Below are 19,121 nucleotides of genomic sequence, written 5' to 3' on the forward strand. Positions count from 1 at the left end.
GCTGCAGGGATAGCTAGCTGCCTTGGCCACTGTGAGCAGCAGTGGTTACACTGCCTTTGAATAAGGAATGGACAGAAAAAAAACCTAAATGAAAACTGCAGAAGTCTGTCAAATCCAGGTCTGATTTGACTGGTGTAGCTCAGACTTCACCTGCAGAGGTATTTTCGTCTCATCTTACCATGACCATGGAAAGTTCCTACCAAGAAGCACTTTAGAATTCAACTTTGACAAAACTTAGCAACACCATGAAATGGCCTGTATAAGATGAGTGATTGCATATAATCATCTTAAATATTCCTAACTCAATGACTTTGGATATTTTAAGACAAACTCTAAGAAGAGGCACTAAAACATCCTGACACAATACATTATATGCTGGGGGAATAAAAAGAGAACATGCCAACTAGAAAAATATTTCAGAACAGCCTTCTAGTTCATTACAAATTTACAAGCTTTATCGTAAATTTTGCTTGGCACACCTTCCCTTGGCATTTTCCTATTGTTGATTCCAGTTTTAACAGACAGTCTTTTTTCTTTTTCTTTTTAAATTAATTGCTGTTAATTTATTAATTGGGTCAGTCCATAAGCCCCAAAATGTTTAATTCCCATAGTGAATGGGGGTGATGTGCATACATGTTATCTGACAAAATTGTAGCTATGTGCACTTCCAGAATGTTTTTTCTTGGAGTTTGATGTTACAACCTTGGTGTGATGGGCTGAACAACCTCATGGGGTTGGACTGAACTTACAGGTCTCAGGTCTTGTTCCCTGCAAGTTTTCTCTGTCATGTTTGATGTGACAGCAGTAGAAAGGGGCCAGCACGTAAGCACATGTGGGAACACACACCTCCCAAAACAAAAGATGAAAGCTATGCTTTTAATGAAACCAGAAAGGGGAAGAAAAAAAGTGAAGGTAGAATGGAAAACCCTGCAAGAAGTCAACAGAGGGAAACAAAGGGCAGCTTTATGCAACCAGCTATTTCACTCCAGATATGGGAGGGCTGGTTAAGGCACCACTGTGCAGTGTTTTTAATCCAGAAATTCAGTATAATTACGGTTTTGCTTGTACCAGAAAGTTAATGGCAACCTAAAGATAAGATTTAATAGTAGATGAGGCTTCGGAAGATGAAGAAGAGAGAACAGACAATGAACAGGGCTCTTCTCAAAAGGCAAATGACTGCTAAGGAAAAAATGAGGTAATTCTCTACATTTTAATTTTCTACTTTGATCAGGTAGAACAAAAGCTTTCAATAACTGTTACAGGATCTGTTGATCAAAAACCAATTCTAAATGAGCTAATATCTCTACTTGAAGGGCAAATAAAGTAGATTGCAATTTTCTAGTAAGAAAGCAACTTTTAGTGTCAAGATTAACTGGTATCGGGAACTACCAAATTATAAAGCTGGGCAAATCATTGAAAGATTTCTGCCAATTGAGTTTACCTAACTTGCTTGCTGCTACAAGGAATGCTAAGAGAGAAGATGGTATTTCAAAGTAGCCCAGGATGAATGGTGTAGAAGCAGAGTGATGGTACCTATTTGCTTCCACACCATTTACAGCCTAACAGAGAATTCATTAATTCCACGGGAAGATCTTTCCATCTCTTTAGCAGCTGCAGAGTCAGAACTTTTGGGCAGCTGTGCTGAGTCTGATGCAGGATTGATCTAGCCCAAGATTTAGTCTCCTGCAATGGCAGAAGTCAATAGCCAGGGTAGAAAAATAATCAGTAAAGTTTATCTACAGTGCCTGAGCAATCCTCCAACCTCCAGGCACTTCCAGCTCAGGGAATTTCAGCAGCTGAACATACTGTCTGTTTATCTAGTAACTAACAGGCATCTCTGCCAAGTAGTCCGTATCTCAAGTCAAACTGAAGGCAGCTCAGTCAGACATCCTTCCTTTTTATTTTGCATAGGTCCTTTCCATATTCCACTTACTTTGTGTCACACAGTTGCTTCCACTTAAACTATACATGACTTTCCTGGGCCTGAAATGTAAAAAGAGAACAATGTCTCATTGTGGGGAAGATGGGAAGGAACCTTTGGAGACAGTGTGGTAGATGATCAGTGTTTCACTCTGACATGCTGACCTGTCCATCCACCAATGGCTGCGCCGCAATTCTGAAGATTTAGCTCTCTGTCTAGGGTTTAAGCAAACACATATTTGAGATGCTCAACTCAGTTTAGAGCAATGTGCCCTTGAAAATCTCATCTTGATCACTTTTCAAAATGCTGTTATTTGTTGTCATTTATTTTAAGGAAGGAGTTGTGGATGAAAGAGCTACTTTCCACAGGGCAATTCAAGACTAGCATACAGAGAAATAGCAGCCATACTCTGCCCACAGGAGCAATTAAATCTTGCAACATACCCAATATTGCAGAAAGTTATTTGTATTGGCAGGTAGGTGGCATCTTCAGTGTCAGGGGTTGCTGTAGGTGTTTAGACTATTCAGATCATGCCTGAACACTGCACCAGTTAGGAATATAGCCTAAGAGCTGAGAAAAATGGAGCAGATGTAATAGACATACTGGGCTTAATAATCCATTTATATCCAGTATGTCCTGTGCACAAGGCAAAATGAAAGGTGGCTTTAGTTGGGAATCTCATCTGAGATCAAGTACCTGCTGCAAATGTTTTCAAAGCCAGGAAATGATGGAGCAGAGGAGCTGTTGTGCTTTGAAAAAAATCACATGCACTGAGAAAAGGAGAGGACATAATGGCTAGAGGGGCTCCCTTAGATATGTTCTGGAAAGGGAAGGCAGGCAAATATACTTTTTTCTTTTAAGAATAATTTTGAATGCTGCCTTTAGATCTTCTCTGGGGACCCTTTTTTCTAAAGCTACCCTTTCACAACATGCTGTCTGAGAAGCTGCTTTAAAGGTATATCTCATCATTGCTTTCATAGCCGTGTGCTAAACCATAGTCCAGCAAAGGAGATAAGAAGCACACACCTCAGGGAGACAGCTAAAATCAGCTTTTCCCAGCAAAACAGGACGTGTTATGGTGCACATGCCTCATCCATATGCTCTGCATAACCCCCACTGGCCTGGACTTGAGGAGAGAGGCCTAGAGAGGTCAGGTTCTGGGCTGCTGCTGCAGCACCCTGGCAGAGCACACCCAGAGGCCCTGGCTGCACTGAGCTGGGGTACAGCAATGCACCCACAGTCTCCAACAATTCCTGTTGGCATTGCACAGCTGTAAGACCAGGATATGGATTAGCATCTAGCTGATTCATTAGAGCAAGTACGTAAGTACCTACAAAGTGCTTTGAAGGTGTAAAAACTATGACATGTTATCTATATTCAGTGAATCCTCATAAGCATTTTAGGACTCTCCCATTTAATGTAGTGGATTGCATCTTCCCTTGTGATTCATTCAGCCACAAGAATACTTTACTGCTTAGTTTTAAACTCATAAGGTACATTTTACAGGTGCCTCAAGTACTCCTGTGGAAAGAGAGCACCCCTAGCAGGAAAGGGAAGGTTGCAATACTAGTCCATGCAGACCCTGGTGCGTCAGGAGACAGCTGAGGCTTGTGCACATCACTTGGCCGACTGCCGCTGCAGGTAGTGGTTGTCTCCACTACATCTGCTTTAGACAGACTTCTAAACTTAGTTAAGTCTCTAGCACACCACTGTGACTGGCTAGACTGCAAGGGCTCCAGAAAAGCTGCAATGCTCCCTTTGCAATTCTGTCCCCAGTGAAAATACACAGTAGGACCACCTCAGCAAAGATCAGTTGAACAGGACAGCATGCAGAATGGACAGGGGCAAACAGCTGCTTCTGCACGTCCTCCACAGACACATGCTCCCAACAGCTCACATAAAAGGCCGTTCTGCAGGATTTGGAATTAACTCAGCTCTATTTGCTCTGCTGGACTCTGCCAGTGTGATCTCCAGGAAGAGCAGCAGAGACAGCCCCATACATTTCAGCACAAAGGAGCAAAGTCTAACCAGGAGTGCCAGAAGGAAGGAGCACGGTGACCCCAGGTTTCTATGAAAATACCCTGGTGCCAACTAATCCTGGTTCCCTCAAACAGGAACAGGTTGGTTTGGAGCGCTGAATCCCCTATCTGTACACACGTAGAGCTTTGGACAGCAAAGCTGGCCCTCACAAACACCCACTTTCATGAGTGAGTTGTCTGCAGGGGTAGAGTGAACACTCAGTGCTGGCTGATGCAGCTCTAGGCACCACCACTGTTGGCTTATTCTCAGGCTTTGTTCCAATTTCATCGTTCTGGAGATAAATCAGTCTGCATTAAAAAAAGACAGGACTAGAGGAAATGGCCTTAAGTTGCATCAGGGAAGGTTCAGATTGGACATTAGGAAGAATTTCTACACTGAACGAGTGGTCAGGCACTGGAACAGCCTGCCCAGGGAGGTTGTGGAGTCACCATCCGTGAAGGTATTTAAAGAAACGTGTAGATGTGGCACTTCAGGGCATGCTCTAGTGGCCAAGGTTCTGGGGGGGGTTTTTTGCAGAATTTTGTTTGTTTGTTTTTTTGTTTTTTGTGGAGTGTGTGAGGTTGGTTGTGTTTGGTTTTTTAAGGGTATGGTTTTTTGTGTTGATAGGTGGACTCTGATCTCAGAGGTCCTTTCCAACCATGATGGTTCTGTGATTCTGTAATTCTAAGATGTTCTCAGCAAAGGCAGAAAATGTAGAGGGGAAAACTCATTGTTTCCAGCATGGCTTCCAGCCTCATGAAGCAGGGGAAGGTGCCTGTGCAACAATTAGTTCAGGGCCAGGTTTACACCTGGCAAAGTTGTTTCTACTATCTGACTGCAGACCAGTAAAATTAGAGGTTCCTAACCCAAGTCTGAGATGTCACACAAAAATTAGATGGAAGTGAATTACTAAGGCAAAATAGTTTTCCTTTATGATGAAACCTCAGAAGAGTAATTAAAACAATCAGCAAACTTCAACATTGCCTTTCATAACCTGAGATGCACCAAGAGGTTAAACTATAGGGGCCAAGTTATCTTTGTGACCTTTATAACCAGGAAAATTTACAAATGGCAATTAGCAGATTCAGAGGCCAAAAAAAATTAACCTAGATATAAAGCATGTAATAAACCTCTGGCATTTAACTAAGAGAAGCTGAAGCAGAAAAGCCAAGACAGATTCTAGGCTGTGCTACAGCCACTGACTGCAGCAAAAGGAATTAGCATTGTTCTTCTCACAGGAGAAGGTTTGCAAAACATCACATAGCTGTTATAGACTGAGGTTGTAAAATTGAACCCACTTATCATTTCATGTCGGATCTAGAATTGTTGGACAGTATTTAAAGGAACATGAGCAAACTGCAAGTGACTGTATAGATCCTTGATAAGATACTTTTTCACAGAGTTTTGTGGTGAACCTTGAAACTTCTAGCTCCCTTTTCTCTCAATAGCATGCAATTAGCTGAATTACTTGGTATAGATAAAATCACTCTGTGGAGAAATATTACTTACAGTGAAACAGCATAATCCATAGGAGCAATAAAAAAGAGGGGAGGCTCACATACCAGGTAAAGAGCAAGAAAACTCTAACAAAGCTAGGTTTTGTTTGACACACCATCCCCCCATTAGCCCTTCCCTGATTAAAGTAATTCTCTATGCCCTTTCCCTTCAGATTTAATCCATTTTAAGAGAAATCTTTATCTCCATAATATAAATTGTCTGTTTGTTTATTCAGCAATAATATCTGGGTGCACCTGAAGGGTCAACATGTGAGTACTGCAGAGCCATAGGTAAGTCCAACATGCCTTTGGGACATCTCCAAAGTAGTGGTCCTACTCCCAGGGCACAAAGCAGCCTAGGTGGGACTCAGAGCTTAGACAAAGCAGCTGTTTCTACAAGTGCTATTTCTAAACTTGTCAATTGTCCTGGTTTGAGCCAGGATGAAGCCAATTTTCCTTTTACTGATTTTTTTTTTTTTCCTTCAGTAAACTTTCTTTTAACTAGTAGCAGAGTGTTCCAACTAAGACTGGTAAGAGTGGAATGTTTTTCTAACTCCTGAGTCTTCAAGGTCACATCTTTGCCAGCTCAGACACTACAGGGAGATCTATGACCCCCCCCCCGTAGGAGGCTGAGTCAGACAGACAGCAAAACCGGCCAGAGATATTCCATTCCATACATCTACGTAAGCTCGGAGGAAGGTCAGAGATCACAGAAGACAACTTCCTTCCTGCTTCTTCTTCCCTTTTCTTCTGTCCATGGCCGGTGTCCGGGGAGGACTCCGTCCATCCATCACCATCGACCCCCAGGCTGGAGCTCTCCTGACCCTCATCACTCTATGCTTTCTCCAGCAGCAGCTCCGGGATTTTTCAGGACTGTTCCAGCTCAGGGGAGTGCTGTGGGAGTTGCTGGGGGTGGGGAGAGGCAAGAGGCTTTTGCACATACTTGAACACATTTGTATATATTTTCTTTTATCATTAGTGTTTAATTAAAGCTGTGTAGTTAGTTTTTAATCCAGCCAAGTCTCTCTCTTTTTCTCTCTCTCCTTCCCTAGCTGGGTGGGAGGGGGAGGGGATCGAGAGCGTTGTTGTCGGACCTGAGTCAAACAGTGACATCAATAAATGCTGAATCTTGGGGAGAAGAAAAAAGCTACAGTCGTTAAGTAGAGGGAATAGAGAAATAACTCATGATACACACTGTCCTAAGCCTAAGCTAAGCATTCCCACTAAAAATACCAGACAACAGAAAAACCCAGTATCACACTGTTCTGTCCTGTCCTGTATTCACCCCCATCTAGAGCAATCTATTAATACATCCTGCAAAAAAAAAAAAAAATACAGGATGCTTGCTTGCTGCTAGGCAAGCCACAACACTAGGTCTCAGTCCCAGCAAGACCATCAGCAAGACCACAGCCCGAAGATATGATACTTCAGTGCCTCATTTTTAATATCCTAAAGCATCTCATCATTCCAAAAATCTAGATGGGTTACTTAGAAGGCAGTACTTAATCACTTCTTAAATACAGGTTTTCAGGAACTAGAATGAAAAACCCTTTTTTCAACTGCAGCTGCCATTTTTGGACCTTGATTGGTGTTTTCTGGATGTTTACTAAGACTGACTTATACTCTGAAGGAGTGCCCAAGAATAGACCAAGACATTAAAATTCCATGCAAAAAATGCATCTGAAACTAAGCACAAACCACATTCTTCACCCTGCTATGCTCCCTATCAACTGACATCCCTCCCTCAACAGCTGTATTTGTATTTTGTCCTGTTGCAAAGGTATCCCAGGTTGCCTTCTCAAACACAATGGCTAGAACTATATCTGGAGATGCAGCACTGTTGTCGCCAAGAACCAGACATGCCTTAGTTCACCAGGTCTGCAGGTAAGTCCCTGCACCCCAGGTAACCAGAAGGCAGGTTGGACTACCTGTGAGACTCACCTTTCTGGCAGAGACAGACTGGGGGCACCTGGTGCTCCTAACAGTTCACAAGAGCTAATATGCCTTGCAAGACCTAAAGGAGTACTAGCACAATAAATCCTTTGATAAATTCACTGCCCGTTTTTGTCCACCCAAGTGGCTGAAATAGACAACCTTTGGAGCTCAATTAATCTCATAAATGGAAGCCACATGGAAGGATGGGTTAAACTCATACATAAACTCATACAGCTCATAAACTCATAAAACTCATACTCATAGAACAATTGCAGTGTATGCCTGATGGCCTTGCAAACCTTCAGTGGTCTGTGGCCTAGACAAGGAATCATATGCACAAAAATATTTAGAAAGAGATAAACCTGAGCTGGATACTTGCAATTTGTTATTCTCTACTGCAAGCAATGTAAAACACTATTGTTCACTGCCACCTTGCAGAATGGAGTTCTTAAAAGAACACAATGAAATAATAATAAACAGAATAAAAATAATTTCCTCTCACCCACCACTCTCCTACCTCTTAAACAATTACATTACAGGTCTTTCTTTTCTCTGATTGCGACAGAAATGCATAATCAGGAGTTCTTGCCACACTCCTGCACTTCTTGAGAAACAGCTCTGACACTGGCCATACTTGGGCAGTGTCAGAGAACAAAGCTTTGTTGACCAGAGGATGAAACATGCAGATAACTTACAATGTAACATCCAAATTCCTGAAGCATGGGGAAACCCTCTTGTCCATTTCAAAATTAATTTACTATCCAGAAGTATCCTTTTGGGTTTAGCCTGAATCCTCAAGCTGCAGTTTCCACAAACAGATTTCCTGGTGTAGCTGAGGGCATCTCCTACCTTTCTGCACCATTGGAAACTTAACACCCCAACATCCCATCACACTTCACCTTCAGTTCTGTGATTCTGCTCATGGAAGACAGTACAGTGAAGGAAATTGCTTGTATTTCTCTTCATTTAAACACTGCAATAACTCAAAACAAGAGAGGGAAGGTGATGTCTCTGCCAAGAGATGGTACCAAAAAAAAAAGCCAAAACCCCAAACAACAAAAAAACCCAAACAACCTGTCAGCTCATTCCTCAGCAGCTTCTGCACCACACTGATCTCAATATTTTTACAGCATTATTGTACTCCTCAATAAATATAAAGTCACCCTGCTGCCTTCATGTTATACCAGCAGTTACTCAGGTACCTAATGATTTTTCTGTTATTAAAATCCTAGTAATTCATTGTCTCAGGATTTAATCTTCCTCAAAGATTACTGGATCTAAGCATGAGATATATAAAGGAAAGAGGAAGAGACCAGGACAGTCAGAATTAGATCAAACATTCCTGTCTCCACTCAGCACTAGGGTTGTCACATACAGTTCTGACTGCTAACACACTTGGTTGACTTAGAGAAAGTTTTTTTCTTACTGAAATAGCTAAGCACAGTAAAGTAAACATAAAGTAAACATAAGACCTTGGAAGGACACTTAAACTACATCCCCTAGAGTTTAGTTAGAAAACCCTGAGCTAGCTTTAAACCAGCTAGCGATTGTATGGCTGCCATAGCATGGACCTTCTGTCAGCCCTGTCACCAAAAGCAAGGCCATGCACCATCACATGTTGTTTTTACCCTGGAAAATTATCAAGTCCAAAGATGTGACTCTGAGAGTCCTAGCATGAGGCTTCACAATAACAATTCAGGTACCAGCTTCTACTGGTACCCATCATCTGCTGCTCACATTCCTTACTGAGTCCAGGGCTCTTATGAACTAAAACCAGAAAAGTGTTTGTTACAAGAGCAAGAACAACATTCACAACATCTAAATAAAGGAAGAGAAACACTTGAGAATGCCTGGTAATCCAAAGAAAAAGATTAACAGAAAATAATTCAAAAACAAATGTAAAGTTAATAAATTAAAATAGGCAGGAATCATTTTCAAATTACATACTTACAAGGAAGATAATTCCTTAGTACCATCACATCTTCACATAAAATAGGATAAGAGATGATAAATATGATTTCAACATCATCATCCAAGCATGCAGCATACTGAGGAGCACCAGCATGATAAAAAATCCCACGATCCACCTATGATTGCATACTTTACCTTACATGTGGAAAGCCCACAATGGCAGCAGTTTGTTTTGAACAGAATGATATGGACACAACCTGAATTTCTAAGATTTTCTGAGTTAGACTAAAGGTCTGTCTAAACTTGGAAGCTGCCTCCAGTAGGTGCCACCAGTGGGATGAAGAGCACTGCAAAAGAACATGCAGTCATGAACTGTAAAGATACTGCTCCACCTTTCAACATTTCATGACTGTATTTAGTAGTATGCCAATAGATTTCTCTTCCATATTTTAGTTTACAGTGAACAGTAACTGTTTTCTTTAAGCCATAAGCCTTGTACAAACACTTGGTCATCGGTTCTCCATGCTGAAGACTCACATTCTGAGTATTTTACCCTTATTTTTAAATACTTTGCTTCCTTAGCTTTTGGGACTTTTTTTTTCCACAACAAAGAACAAAGTTCCCTCCAACAGGCAGTGTTAAGTGCCAAAACCTGAACTCCATGGCAAATGGGGGCAACCATTTTTCTGCACAGTGAAACTGAACAACTTGTCCTCTAAAGGAGATATTCCAAGTTATCCTGGTTGACTGGAACTGATAATACACAGGGAACACACCTGAGACTTTTTCCACATACTGAGTTTATTCTTGGCTACCCATCTAGTTTAGCTTTACATTAGAACCTGGGCTTTAAGGCTTGCATTATGTATGAGAATCCAGATACACTTACAACATTAATTATTCCACACAAAAGAAAACCTGCCATTAGCAATTCAATGCATCATTTACATCATCATCATAATTAACAATTCCCTTTCTTCCAATAAATTTGGGCATAACAACTGCATCACTTTTCCATTTTGACTCCTTGCTCTCATGTTACAGCTTCACAGGTATGCTCCTACTAACTGCAACAATTATTAAAATTAGTTTTATCACATTAACTTTTGACTAGGATGCATTACAGTATCATTCTGTCTCTTCCACTGCATCTAGAATATCATGGTTTCAAAGTTCAGGGTGCTTTGTAAAAGCAATTTATCTGCCACAGGCATGTCTGGGGTACTAGCTGCTCACTTTACGCCAGGCATCTTCCAGAGCTCTATTAGTCTGAGAGAGTTAACAGAAATTACAACACAGATGAAAGGTTTTTGCTGTTGTCAGTGACAAACACATTCATATAAGAACTAAGGTGTTGAGCAAGGAGTGTTGGTTATGGCACTACTTTAATGAACCTGTAAGATCATGCTTTTGCGCTAAGTAATGCACGAGCAACCTCAGCATTCCTGTAAACAATTTAAGTATGCTGGAGGATGTAACACTGGACAAGGGATACACAGAGTGAACACTGGTGAAGGCCAACGAAAAAAGCAGAGGCAAAAGTTACAGCCTCCTATTTCAACAGTCTCAAATAGCATTTAAAGGTCCATTTTGCACGAATACCTATGGGAATGAGACAGTGAGGGAGGACAGGAGAATCTTTTCCTATTATTATACTCAAGAGAAAGAGAACGAAGGGAGGCCCTCCGACTTGGAGAGGAAATAACCCTGGAAATCCAGCTTACTGGAGCCATGGTGACAATGGGGTAATATTAAGTAGCAGAAAATTATTAAGAGGAAGGTCAAGGTAACCACCCTATTCAGCAAGCTCAACAGTATTAGAAGTGAAAAGCACACTAGCCAGCAGATAGATAGGTAAAGTCTATGAAGTTATATAAAAAGTGGCCAGAAAGAGCCATAACAAAAAAAAGTTAGGAAGATGAACTAAAAAGGAGAAAAGGGAATGCCATAAATGAATGATTTCCAGGAACTGCCACCATGTCACAAATACACATTATTTATTTCTAGGGGAGAGAAAAGACTGGTCATGTTACAAGGTGCAGAGATGCAGCCCTGTGAATACAGTGCTTCCTGCTAGACTGTCTGCTCCATCGCTGCAATACTCCGTCCCATTGTGCCCGAAGTCATGGTCACCACCCAACAAGATGCAGCACAGAGTGCTTTCCAAGCAGCTTTCATCAGGGCTGCACTCCCATAACTGAAAGGCCACGACAGTCACTAACAAAGCTCTCAGCTGATCAATGTCTCAACACTGTCACAGCCTAGAGAATCAATTTGTTTATTGTTGCAGAATGCAAGACAAAGATCTCAAAACCACCCCTGTCCCACAGCTCCAGGGAAACAAGCCAACTCAGTATATTCAGATTTACAAAAGGAATATTTTCATCTTCAGTTAAGCTGCTTTCCCAATGATCAGCATGCTCATAAAAAACACCATGATAAAAAAAATCCACATGAAAAATCTGTCCATCACTTTTGCGACTTTTTTCCACTCAATTCCTTTGGCCTTGTTTGCTTTATGGTCTCGAACACAATTAGCAATATACTCAATATTTTTAATTAGCATTTTGTAACAGGAACAGCAATTAACAGTCTCCCTAATATTTTCACCATTAACCCCACAGCTTTTATTCAAACTTCCATTGAGCTTCTCCTTGAGATGACAGTCATCATTCCTATAGGAAAGGTGATTCCTTACTTCTCTGTGCCTCCTCTGACATCTGTCATCCCCCTCTAACTTACGCTCTTCCCCCTTCTCTCTTTTCGGACTTGTGCAATTTTCACCCACATCATAAACAAAAAAGATTTTTGACATGTAGTCCAAAATAACCACCCTGGCCCATTGTGGAACAGGCTTTGCTTCTGAGCCACAGTGATGGAGATTCATTATAATGATCGTCAGTGCAGTGGAAGCTGTGATCATCGTCATAGTTGCTATGTAATACTTTCCTAGAACACAAAATAAAATCATATTACAGATGCAACTCTAAAAAAAATTCAATGTAACTGTAACAATAAGTGCTAATGATAAGTGCAAGTGAAACCAGTTTTTAATTACCTGTATTATCTATACTTGGATTACACTTAATTTACCATTTAAAAACACAGATTAAAGCCATTCAAGTAAAACCTCATACTTGTTACTGGCATGCCTTTATCAGATGAGTGACTATTGTATTAGCATGGTAAATACTTGCAAGCCAAAACCTCTGATTTCTCAAAATACACTTATTCAGAAAACAGCTTAAAAGTGTTTATCAGGAGCCTTGCTCTTTTCCTGATGTCCGTAAAACCCCAGTGTAGACAGCTTCACCTGGCACATTTGAAATCCCACTTCCTGATGTATTAACAAAAGGGGTGGTAATGTTTTGTTGGAGCTATTGATACATCCTACACCAGCGTTCGCATTCACACAGACCAGGGAATATCCAGACCACAACTACTGTACTAACAACTAAGAGCTCAGGCACAGAGCTGAAAGGTGGCTCTGTTGCCACCCTTCTTGAGATTTGCTGTTTCTTCAGAAAGCACAAATTTCAGTATAACTAGAACAAACAGGAACAGAGCTTGTTCTGGCCAGGAACAGATAGTAAAAAGGGTGAACGCAAGCTGTGGCCCTCAGCCACTGCTTGTCACAAGGGAAGTACACAGGTGAGCAGCTAAACTGCTGTGGCTTGTGCCTATGCAAAGAGGCAGCTCCCAGCCCTGCTGTGGTCTTGTGGAGCCTCTGCAGGAAAAGCGAGGGCTGGCATCCATGACACAGGATGTGACACAGACAAGCACGATGGGATCCCAGTTTCTAAAGGGGTTGGAAAGGATGGTGAGGAGAGTGTGAGAAGAGAGAAAGCAGACTGAGGTCAGGTCCTGACTCCTTAATGTAGACAGTGTGATAGGAAGGTAGGGAAGTTACTCCACTACAGCAAGTCTGTATTCTAGGGAGGAACAGTTGCTGCTGGTGTGGGAAATGCATTCAACTTTCCTACTCATGGACCGGTGTTTTGTCTCAGTTAAGCCATGCAGGTTTTCATAAAAACAGTAATAATGAAAATTAAAATTGTTATCTTAATTAAGCTGGAAGCTAGAGTGAAGTTAACAGTATTTCTAGTCCTCCAGAAATTCTATCAGGGTAGCTGGGCAGCCTCCAGCCCCAGGGGTGGATCAACCAGGGGCAAAAGGGTCTTGGCAGAAGGCAGGTGCTAAACACCACCCTTTTGCTACCCATCAGCTCTTTTAAACCCTCAGGCCTAGAATGAAATTCAGCATAATGGATTGCTAGGCATTATATTTCAATGTAACTATTGTCAGACATCAAGTCAACCCTGAACATCCCAGCCAGGTCATCCAACCACCTGATCTGACAGAAATGTATGTTTAAACAGTCTGATCTTGTGTGTACAGCTCTTGCTTACACTTTGTACGCCAGTTCTAAAATTGTTTTCTATTACTAAGTTTATTACAATGTGACAAAATAATTCTAAATGTCTAATTATATTTAATAAATACAAAATAGCTAGCTAATATAATTAAAATAAATACAAAATAACTTTAAAGAGCTTCAGCATACCTGTAAAAATTCCATGCATGTTGTATTTCACTATGTTTTAAATATGCAACACCTATACCTTATCAGAAGTCACAAACAACATATAGAATCATAGAATCACAGAATGTTAGGGGTTTGAAGGGGCCTCCAGAGACCATTGAGTCCTACCCCCTGCCAAAGCAGGACCACCTAGGGCAGGCCACACAGGAATAAATCCAGGTGGGTTTTGAAAGTCTCCAGGGAAGAAGACTCCTTGCCATAAAGCCCTGCTATTATTAAGCCATGTTTAAAGACAAAACATGTAAAACTCACCTATCAAAGGTACACTTTCAGATGGAGGCATGATCTCTGCAACCATCAGCTGAAACACAGTCAGAGCAAGAAGAACTGTAACACCCAGAGACACTTTTTCCCCAGAGTCTGCAGGGAGATAGAATCCCAGTGGGGCCAGGAAAGAGATCAAAACACAAGGCAGCAACAGATTAAATATGTAGAATGAAGACTTCCTTTTCAAAATCAGTGTGAAGGTCACATCTGGATAAGGCTCAGAGCAGCAGCCATAAGTTATGACATTCTTAACTGCTGGCATACCATGAACCTCCCATTCCACATCTTCTACGAAGTCAGAGAGGTCACCACTATCAAGAGAATTAATGATGTCTACCTGATTACCATTATAGGTCCAGGACCCAAATGTAAGGTTGCACTGCTGGCTGTCAAAAGGAAAATAAGATACATCCACTACACATGAGCTCTTTGTGATAGCAGGTGCATCCCAAGTGATTTTTCCATCATATCTCAACACAATATTAGTATTCACTGGTTCTGAAAAGTCATCATCAGCCCTAAAAGACAGAAAAGTGACAGTCAGGATCAACAGGCAACAACTTAATGTGTAGGGCAGGGAGGTAGGGAAAGACCTTTGCTTCACACCATTAAAAGCATGCTTCTGAAGTCATGTTATTTATTTATACTAAGCTTTATTAGGAACTTACTATTACCTATCATTTACAGGCACCAGTGCCCATTAATGCCTTTGTGGACACAATCTTCCAGAGCTCTTCAGCAGCCTCAGCAGAAAGCACTTCAAACTGCCAGAGTATTCAATTCCCAGCGCAGAGAAATTCAGAACAGTTTTGCTGTGTAGCATAATCAATTGCCAAATCCTCTCTATGGCTTTATTGCAAAATATTTAGATGATCAACAACAAATGTTAAGACAACAAACAAACCCCTTGCTAAGGTAAGGTGAAGAGATGAAAGTTCAAACTCTGTGGGTCAGTTCCTCCTTCAACCCCTTCCCTCAGACTGAATATTCAAGCTTATTTTCTCCAGTCACACTCACTTGTTGTACAGGACAATATCTGGTCTCCAAACCAAATTGCTTGGAATCCTGATAGAATCCAACCCATCATATTTATCCTTGTCCCATTTGAGGTAAGCATCATACCAGCTTTGTCGAATCCATAAGTAAGCCGACAAAATTTGGTTCCTTTCATCCTGCATAAAAATGTAGAAATATTTCTAGCTGAAGGTGACAAAAATCACATCTTAGATGGAGACAACAATTGTTGTATAGCTTTAAAGTAGTGTCCAAAAAAAGGCCAGAATGCTGACAGGCCACAAGAGAACAAGTACATATGCCCATACAGGGTACAAGGGGCTTGCATCCTCCCTAGCTTTAATCATAATTGTCTAAGGCTCCCAGTACATTAAGAATTTGCTTTTGTGAGCTTCAGAGTACCAAACAGCTAACAGATTCAGCCTACCAATTTCTTTGAAAGCTTGGTGAGGCCTCAAAGGTGTAATTCAAAAGTCAGAAAAGAGATTTTCTGGTCTCCTAGACACATTTTCTTTTGCCTAAAAAAGTATATCTGGTTAAATCAAATTTATTTTAAAAGTTACTTAAGGCTAAAATAGGGCATTTATGTAGAAATTAATTGCATCTTAGAAAAAGCATTTGTTCTTTCTATTTAAAACTCAGCAAAAGTTGCCTGGAGGGTGTGATACCAACACCTAACAACAGAAGAAGTCTTAACAGTACAGTAGCTGTAAGTTTGCAAACTTAAAATGAAAATCTTAGTGCTGCAATCAGATAAGAATCTACGAAGAACTGGAAAACATGACCCTCGTGAGGAAGGATTATTGAAGTTGTCACAACAAAATGCAAGCTGCCTTTCCTACGCCAAGCAAAAGGTTTACAGCTAGTACATTTCCACGTATCTTTAGAAAAAGAGAACTGCACTCTTACCATATCTTTAATTTGGGACAATGTGATCTGAAGGGTGACATTCAGTACTTTATCTGTGTCTTCCACTGGTCTTAGAGCATTTGAGTAGTCTTCAAACAGTTCATTAAACAGCATGTGAGCATATTTTCCTTTCGCTGATTTTACATCTAGGTAACATTTATTCAGCACATCAGGTTAAGAACTGAGCAGTAGCAGAAGATATCCTCTTTCTACAGCTTCAAGTAGCATTTGCTGCAACTATATTAAACATTCACACACTGTAGAATATAATTTAGTGCAAAATCAGAAGTATACCTAATGAAGCTATTCAAATAAGGACAGCATTCACCTGTAGAAAATGAATAGCTAATTCTAGCATTCCACACCAACCAAAAAAACCCTCTACATCCATAGATTCCTGCCTGTTTTGAAGGCAAATATCAGTACCTTTATTTTACTGGTGTTTTTCACAGGCAAAGAGATTACTGACTTACAGTCATACATCTGCCAAACTAAAATTAGAAGCAAAGTCTGAGGTCAAACCTATTCCCTGGCTAATAACTTCTGATTTTTCCCTAGATGCAGCACTGAGATTCATACTACTTTCAGAATTTACTCTTTCTTTTTTAACTACCTCCTGGAAAAAGTCTGAGCTGCTGTTCTTCACAAATTGGCAACTGCATGATGAGCACATCCTTGCACTAACAGCTTTTCCAAACCATGTACTTAGAGATGGTTCCTGCTATCCAGGCTTAGTCACTAAAGATCATTCACTGAAACTTTAGGTTTTAAATGACAGTTTTGCTGTTCCACACCATTTTGTGCATCACAGTTTCTGTAGGCAGTCTTTGTATTACCTTTAGATAGATTCTCACATTCTGCCAGCAAAGGGCAAGGACAGTAACATTCAAGACTTGCACAAATGCCAGCTGGCACTACCTAGGAAGCAAGTGCTTTGGAGTGTATCACTCTCTGGTGACTCACAGTGACTTCCTGGACTAATAAAAACAAACCTTTCTGATTAAAAAGAAATCCTAGCAAATCAAAGCTTCACAAAGAATGCTTAAGTTCTAGCTGTACGTGATCATTCACTTTGTCTTTGCATCAATGAGACAAAATAAAATGAAACAGATGAAAGACTTGAAGACTTCAACTATGTAAGACATATCAGGATAGTAGCTCCTATCTGAGTAAAATAAACCTCAATGCAACATTTAGCTATTGAGCAGTATTCTCACCTTGAAGCATCACTGCTGTAAACAGCAACCAGAGAGAGATGGAGAAGGAGGACAGGCTATTTCTCTTCATTTCTGGATCTTAAATAAAACTGTTCATTCAAGGGCACAAAAACGTTTATCGCCATGCAAAACTAAAGAAAAAATAAAAATCAAGTTGCACAGCTATGTAAAGATGCCGAGGCACTGATGAGCTGCTAGAAGCAACTCAGTCGTCCCTCAGCAGCTGTCAGAGTCCCAGAGCGACCGATGGTCTTTGCCCCTCCTTCCGTAACCTGAGAGCTGCCTGCTCGATGGAGTTAAGCTTTTTTCAGTGAAGACCAGTGATAGGACAAGGGGTAATGGATACAAGTTGGAGCATAGGAGGTTTAAGATGAACATCAGGAAAAATTTTTTTACTGTAAGAGTGACAGAGCACTGGAACAGGCTGCCCAGAGAGGTTGTGGAGTCTCCTTCTCTGGAGACATTCAAAACCCGCCTGGATGCCTTCCTGTGTGATGTACTCTAGGTGACCCTGCTCTGGCAGGGGGGTTGGACTAGATGATCTTTCGAGGTCCCTTCCAACCCCTATGATTCTATGATTCTATGATTCTATGATTCTATAATGCTGAGGAAAACAAACGGATGGGGTATCAGTAGGAAAACTACATTGCGTTGCATTTTTTTACTACACATCACAGAATCACAGTATGTTAGTAAGACTCGGACCAAGTAATGAAGAACCCTTTCACATTTCTTCACTGAGGCACTTTTTACTGCCCCTATGTTTAGCATAGCTTGCTCAGAACCCTCACAAAAAAGTGACCTGCCCCAGTGCTTTACTTGGTACAGTCACACTATGTATCACACATTCAACATGTAGTATACCAAAAAACCCACAGCCTACCTACTACCATGGTGACAAAACAATGTTTCCACCAACCAAAGTGGCACCAGATGGAAGAGACAGAGCTACACCAAAGTCGGACAAAACGGGCAACACTTGCACTGGCCCGACATCGCCGTGCAAACAAAACCTTCCAGTGGTGCACACAAGTGAGACCAGTTCTCAGCACAGTAAATCAGGAGCAAAACTGGACTCTGCAGATAAAATGCTATTTCCTAATACAATACAATTTTTCCCAGATGAGCTTAACAAGACTTTACAAAGAATTACAGAGCTACTGGAAATCTCTTGCATTTAGTCAAAAGACTTCCTGGAGAGAACTATGAATATAAAACAATACTAAACCTGGCCTGCCTTCTACCCTGATGCTCAGAACTTCATTAGCTCTGCCTGTGCTACATATGTTGCCAAGTTAGTTTCCTAGTACTGCAGGTACTGTAAACTCTTACAGGTTTCTCAAAGCCAAGAGATTACTTCCTCCTTTTCATAGTCCAATCCATCATGATATACTGCAATCCGTTTTGCCATCCTTTTAGAACAGGTAACAGAAAATAGTCACTAAAATAGAAAGGTGAAAATGTAGAATGAACTACCAGCAAAAAGAACTGATTCATAATAGGTCTGATCCACACAAAATATAAAATACTGTTGCTTTACTCCTGTGCAGTCTTTTGGCTAGAAGGAAGCTGATCCCTCCATGCATATAATTCTATATATTAGCACTCCTGACACTCATTGACTAATGTTTGTGCTTTTGTGGGGTCTATAAATCAATTACATTTATGGCCAGGTTTAATAGGTAAGCAATAAATAATTTCAGTCAAAGCACCTGTAATGAAATCCATCATCATCACTTCATTTGCTGAATTGTCAAAGGGGAAAAAAGTGGAAAACAGCTTAGATGTCAGAAAGGTCAGAGCAGCCCATAGGCAGTATGTAATAACCT

General features: G+C 40.9%; 1 protein-coding gene across 1 annotated transcript; it reads right to left on the reverse strand.

Annotated features, from left to right (window-relative positions):
• Nucleotides 1-11,674: 11,674 nt before the first annotated feature.
• Nucleotides 11,675-17,388, reverse strand: CHRNA9 (cholinergic receptor nicotinic alpha 9 subunit). The gene is made up of 5 exons (XM_051618120.1): nt 17,293-17,388; nt 16,076-16,221; nt 15,170-15,324; nt 14,138-14,670; nt 11,675-12,231 (listed from the first exon to the last, which is right to left on the reverse strand). Exons 1-5 carry the CDS (start codon nt 17,360-17,362, stop codon nt 11,675-11,677), a joined length of 1,461 nt encoding a protein of 486 aa, XP_051474080.1. The 5' UTR covers nt 17,363-17,388.
• Nucleotides 17,389-19,121: the final 1,733 nt, after the last annotated feature.

This window comes from Apus apus, chromosome 4 (genome assembly GCF_020740795.1).
Source record: "Apus apus isolate bApuApu2 chromosome 4, bApuApu2.pri.cur, whole genome shotgun sequence".
Lineage (NCBI taxonomy): Eukaryota > Metazoa > Chordata > Aves > Apodiformes > Apodidae > Apus > Apus apus.

Coding starts and splice junctions, on each gene's coding strand:
- CHRNA9 (XM_051618120.1), bottom strand. CDS start 17,362: ATGAAGAGAAATAGCCTGTCCTCCTTCTCCATCTCTCTCTGGTTGCTG. Junction 16,222..17,292: donor TACAGCAGTGATGCTTCAAG/GTGAGAATACTG, acceptor AATGTTACCTAG/ATGTAAAATCAGCGAAAGGA. Junction 12,232..14,137: donor TGAAAGTGTACCTTTGATAG/GTGAGTTTTACA, acceptor TTTGTGTTCTAG/GAAAGTATTACATAGCAACT.